Source organism: Pundamilia nyererei, unplaced genomic scaffold, assembly GCF_000239375.1.
Source record: "Pundamilia nyererei isolate P.nyererei 1_Seehausen unplaced genomic scaffold, PunNye1.0 scaffold00002, whole genome shotgun sequence".
Classification (NCBI taxonomy): Eukaryota; Metazoa; Chordata; class Actinopteri; order Cichliformes; family Cichlidae; genus Pundamilia; species Pundamilia nyererei.
Window position 1 is genome coordinate 10,159,437 of NW_005187403.1, and position 6,025 is coordinate 10,165,461.

At 38.4% G+C, this 6,025-nt stretch overlaps 1 protein-coding gene and 1 non-coding gene across 2 annotated transcripts; one reads left to right on the forward strand and one right to left on the reverse strand.

Annotated features, from left to right (window-relative positions):
* Positions 1-259: 259 nt before the first annotated feature.
* Positions 260-332, reverse strand: trnak-uuu (transfer RNA lysine (anticodon UUU)). The gene has a single exon. It is a non-coding gene; the product is annotated as a tRNA-Lys (tRNA).
* A 2,444-nt stretch (positions 333-2,776) lies between these two features.
* tmem141 (transmembrane protein 141) lies at positions 2,777-5,572 on the forward strand. Its single transcript, XM_005720486.1, has 5 exons — positions 2,777-2,938; positions 3,109-3,175; positions 4,646-4,729; positions 4,854-4,964; positions 5,167-5,572. Exons 1-5 carry the CDS (start codon positions 2,885-2,887, stop codon positions 5,226-5,228), a joined length of 378 nt encoding a protein of 125 aa, XP_005720543.1. The 5' UTR covers positions 2,777-2,884; the 3' UTR covers positions 5,229-5,572.
* The last annotated feature ends 453 nt before the right edge of the window (positions 5,573-6,025 follow it).

Here is a 6,025-nt window from a genome sequence, read left to right on the forward strand (position 1 = left end):
ATCAGCCGGTTAGAATGAAGCAGAACAACATTTATAATATTTTTATGTTATTACGAACATTCCCGCGACAAAGAAACATTACACGACATTTATAAAATAAAATAAAATAAAAAGTACAGAAGTAGTACAGAAGAGTCAGGGCTAACCTGCAGTTACTTGGACAAACCAAAATCAGGTACGGGAGAGTCCGCTCGCTACTACTTCTTTCTCTATCTTTACCTCAACTTTCAGCACTTGTTTTCTCAGCTCCAAAATTTCTCGCCCGAACAGGGACTTGAACCCTGGACCCTCAGATTAAAAGTCTGATGCTCTACCGACTGAGCTATCCGGGCTCTGACGTGTGTTTAGCTAAAATGTAGATTTTACCAGGATGTAGTGTATTTAGCTATTTTTTTCATGTCCGCTGTTTATGTTTTCATTCAGTCCAAAAGACCTCCTGGGGTAAAATATTATTTTCATTATTATTAATATTATTATTATTGTTTTAATTTAGACCAAACTCTTCACAAATATGCATGTCCTGTAAATAACCCACTAAAATTAATACTAAAAATACAAAAACCAGTTTAAAGTTTAGCCCTGTTATACAATTGCTTATGTTCTGTCATGCATATGATGTCTTAAAAGATGCATATAAAATGTAGCTAGTTTGCAATAATGACTGACGTCATTAGTGCTGCCTGAGAGGAGCAGCCAATCAGGAGCAAGTTGCTTTAAATGGAAGGAAAGAGATTATTTTGAACTGTGAATCAGCAAAGCTAGTCCACTTTAAGTAAAAATAAATACACTTAAGAGTATCAAACCCAAAATTTGACCAAAAACATACCAGCTGTATTATTTTACCCCAACTGTCTGAGGCAGAGCTATTACTATTTTATCACTCTGTTTCAAGGCAACAGACCCGGGTCTTAAATAGAGCCACTGGATAAATCAAAGGGAAAGGAAGAAAATAAGTAATCAGATCAGTATTTATTTTCAGTTACATTTGACATTTTATTGTGAAAATTTTCTTTATTAGTTATATGAATGAAAATAGAGAAGCTGAGAAAATTAAAGGGGAAGTCGCTCTTTAATGGAGCTGCTGTCTTCCATCACGTTGCTTTGGCACTGACTGAACCTATTAAGGCTATTAGCTCACTTTTAATCTCAATATTTATGCTCTTATTGTGAAAGTATGATGAATAATAAATGAAACATTATATGCGTCATCACAGTCACCACCTTGAGAGCTAATGCTTTCTTACAGTCTATGCTTCATGTATCTCCAGCAGTCCTTTGCCCTTTGTTTTCTCTCCTCTGTAACAAGCAACAGATGTTCGGATGCTCTGCTGTGGCCTCCCTGTAACTCTACCCTTGGTGTTGTTTCTTGGGTCTCAGCAGTTGGATTCTTTCCATCTGCCTGTTCTTTCTCTTCTAGGACAGAAACTGCTCTCAGGTCTTTAAATCTTTTAGGCCACTGTGGTGTCAGAGTTCAACAGACCGGTCACAGACATCAGCAGAGAGTCTGGGCACTTGCAGATTATTGAGATTTGATCTATCTGACATTTTTGTAGTGCTAATAACAAGAATTTTTATTTCTGAGTATAGATTAGAGACCATTTTGGTGAAGTAGTTCAACAGTGAAGCCCAGTGGTACCCAACAAAGGAGATAAATACAATCCTGAATGAAAAGTTTGATAGTTCAAGTCTGCATTTGTGCTGAAAGCGTCCCACATGTGGTGGTTTAGGTGCCCTTTGTTATGTGTCTGCTAGGCAAAGAAGTTTGGGTAGCACTGGCTAAACCATCTTTTTTAAACGCTGAGATAACATACGAAACACCCAGAGGTCAGGTTCTGCACATGCGCACAACAAAGAGGAGAAAACCTTATTCTTATGGAAATGAGGAAAGTGTATTTCCATAAGAATACATTTTTTGCTTTGTGTGTGTGTGTTCCTTGTCTACTGCACAACTTAATGCTGGTATTGTCTGTTGCTCTAAATTGTGGACCTTTACCACTGCAGAACATAAATCTCCCCATCATGTGTAAGTACAGCACTTAAATTTCTTCAGTCTGGGGGAAAATCTTAAATGGACCCTCTCTAATATATAAGTACTCTTTTCAGAATGAGTGTTTGTTGTCTCTCATATTATATATATATTTTTTCTTACTGCTGAACTTCACAACACCAGGCAAGGATTTTTTTTTTTAAATGTTTTAATCTTCTGGGAGCTTGCATTATTTGTAGCCTCAGTTTCCTGTTCTTAGTTGACAGGAGTGGCAGTCTGCTTCTAGGTTCGGTATGTTATGTATTCAGAGATGTTCTTCTGCATACGTTGGTTTTAACAAGTGGTTATTTAAGTTACCATTGCCTTCTTATCAGCAGCTCAAAGAGTGGCTGTTTTTCCTCAGCCAGGCATTTTCTCATACAGAACCAATACATATTTCCTCTTTCCCCAGAGATGGCTGTGTGGAAAAAACCCAGTAGATGAACAGTTTATGAAATCCTGAGACCAGCCAGTCTGGCACCAACAACCACACCACAATCAAAATCTGTTAAACTACCTTTCCTGACAATGCCCACCATGTGGTTGGCTGATTAGATATTTGCGTTAGTGAGTTAGTATATATTTCATTCATGTATGTATTTTCTTGTGTTTTTCTTTCTTGCAAGCAACCTCTAAAATGCTACCTTGAGTTAGCAAGGGTGCAGTACCACTCTCCCTCCATTAGATGTCGCCACAGTTTTGGACAGACTGCTCTATTTTTCCTTCTTCGGTGTTTGTTGTTCTCAAACACGGAACTTTCATAATAGTACATCTACAGCAAGCTGTGGACTAAGAAGTTAGAGAATAAGTTAAAGTGGTTATTTCTTATATAAAAAAAAAGTTACCTCCAGCTTCAACATGGTTAATCTGGGGCTCACCAAAGTGGACGACGCGTTGGTGGCCAAACATCCGGTGGGTTTTGTGTCTGTTTTTATGCGTTTTTATTACCTGTGCACTCTGGAGGACACTGTCCCTCTGCACACTTGGAATAAACCAGCAGCTGCTCACATTGACACATTTACCATAGATACAACAGAAATGTGTAACACAGGTGAGAGCTGTTTTTATTTGTTGTCTCTCAGGGTTTGGAGAGCTACGCCGCCTGTCAGTCTCATGCTTTCATGAAGGGGTCTGGGACCTTTGTGCTGGGTAATACTTTTATTTATTTATTTATTAAAAGTCACACACTTAAAATAAGAAATATTTCAGTCCATGTTACAATCTTTGACTTTGTCCTATTTGTACATTCTTAATGCTTTCATGCTTTCATCCAAATTCTTGTTGGCTGTGTTGCTCTAACTTTGACCCAGTCAGTGCTGCTGTTTTTATGTGTAATTCTGAACCTCAGTTGTTATAATTTTTTTTTCTGCATTGTGTTGAGATTTTTAATGAAAATCGAGACACTGAAGTAAGGTCAAAGTGAATGTAGGCAAACAATATAGATGTCAGGATTTGCAGACAGAATATACCACAAGAGGGAGCTGTATTCTGTAAATGTTTGTGGTATCACCCACAATGATCACACTGATCTCAGCACAGGGAGAAAATGATTGTATTATTAAAGTTAAAATAACTATTGTTGTTATTATATCTATTTATGTTTTTGATGTTACTCTTTAGCATCCTGGACTGTTTTTGTTTTTATGCCAGCAGTTCATAATGTAAATGATTTAATGAAGAAATGATAACAGAAATGTACTGAAGGATACCCAAACATAGCTCTGACAATATACTCACCGATCACTTTGTAATGTACATTGATTTAACTGTTTCTTAATGCAAATATCTAATCAGCCAATCCACATGGCAGCAACTCAGTGCATTTAGGCATGTAGACATGGTCAGGACGACCTGCTGGAGTTCAAACTGAGCATCAGTGTGGGGAAGAAAGGTGAAGCTGCTGTCCTAGTAAAAAAAATTGTAATAACCATCTCTATGATTGATAAAGGATAGTGTGAAAAAGACAAAATATCCCATGATCAGCACTTTTCTGGTTGAAAATACCTTGTTGATGTCAGAGGTTGGAGGAGAATGGCCAGCATGCTTTGAGTTGATGGGAAGTCTAGAGTAACTCACTGCTTCAGTAACTGAACATGTCCGTTCCTCTGTGACCACAGTGTAACCATCTTCTAATGGCTGTCACAAAGGTCAGATCATCTTGAACTGGTTTCAAGCACAAGGACATAGGACAAAGAAATAAGCCATTTTTGAAGGCCTTGTACTAATAAAGTGTCCAGTGAGAGGATTTATGCCTTTTTTGTCCAAGGGAAACTAGTACACCTACCACCCTCCAAACAAAAGCTTGACTGTTTGGCATTTTCAGTTTTATTCAGAGCCAACAAGAGACAAGAAAGTGAAAGAAAGTGTGGGAATGACAGTGAATGTCCAGTCAGCTGGGAATCAAATCCAGTGCCCACTGCTGATGGCATTTACCCGTCTGTGTCCTACCCACTCAGCTGTCAGGTCATCTGTCATTTTAGGTTTAACCTAGAAATTAGTTTAATTGAAAAAAACAAAACAAAAAAACCAACCAGCAGCAATAAGAAAATCTGCACAGTTACAAGTGTAAATGTTTCTCCCTGGTTTTAGATGTGACAGTGAGTTGTGTTGTTGGTGCAGGTGTTGCAGGTTTTTTTGCTATTCAGAAGGCCCTACAGAGGAAGCTTCCTTATCCCCTTCAGTGGAACCTGCTCATTTCAATAGGTGAGGAGTAAAATATTTGGATTGTGCTATTAAAAATACATAAAGAAATGTATTTAGCTCTCAAATGTAGGTCTTACATCAGTGCTGCCACTGAAACCACTGTCTCTCCCCTGTCTGCTCTCAGTGGCATCATCAGTGGGCAGTTACGCAGTGACTCGCTGGGAAACGCAGAAATGCTCAGACCTCTGGTTGCTCCTAGAAACAGGCAAAGTCCCAGACAGGTCACCACCTCCAGGTGAGCACAGTGCAGAACTGTATGAAATGTGAATTTAATGTTGTGTTAACTGTTGTCTTGGATATAAGATTGAAGAGTCAACCTATTGAGATATATAGATTTATGATCAGAAAAGTTATCGGCGCGTATCATTTCATCACTTATGATTCACCAAATGAAGACCGTATGCTTCATCTCTACCTTTGTCTTTACTGTCTTTCAGTACCCCAACAAGAGGAACCAACAGCACCACAGAAGACAAAATATGGTGACGTGATTGAATGAAGAAGTTTCAAACACATTTTTATTATCTACAATATAAAGATTATAAATATGTAAAGAGAAAGAGCTCAGTGGTGCTCTGCACATTTTGCATGGCCCACATGATTGTGTATTATATTTATTCTGGTTGTGGAGCTCTTAAATTTCATAACAGTATCAATGTGTGGATTAAAAAAAACAAACCCTGGGTTTTCCTGACTCAGAGGTCAGGAATTAGTTGTGGATTTTTAGTAGGAATTAGATGTAATGCTTGTAATCCGGTGTTGTTGTTATTAACAGGGTTCGTACGGGTGCTTGAAACCTTGAAAATGCTTGAATTTTAATGTTGTCTTTTCAAGGTTTGAAAAGTGCTTGAATTTCAGATGTGGTGCTTAAAAGTGCTTGAAAGTGTAACTGTATTTCATTCACCACACATAACTATCTGATTGAATAGTTTTCTTATCAGATAGAGAAATAAAATGAGTCGCAAAATGTAAAAGCAAAATTTCGCCGTCTGGGCTGCCTCGTGTCTGTTTCAACGTGTGACCCCGCCCCTCCGTCGGACAGTCGGGGATGAGTGCGCTAACATACCTGTAGGTTGCTGTTTTAATGAGTGTTTGATGGAACAAATGGCGGAGTTTGCGCTCTCCGGTCGCATGATAGGTGAGTCCTAGTAAATAATATTCCAGTGCGTGTACGTTACACATGCTATTTTCATTTTTAAAAAAATTATGATTATTATTTTGCCAGCTGTCAAGCTCGCTGGAGAAATGATTGAAATGCACTGAGTGTGATGCAGTATGGCAGCGCTATTATGGAAT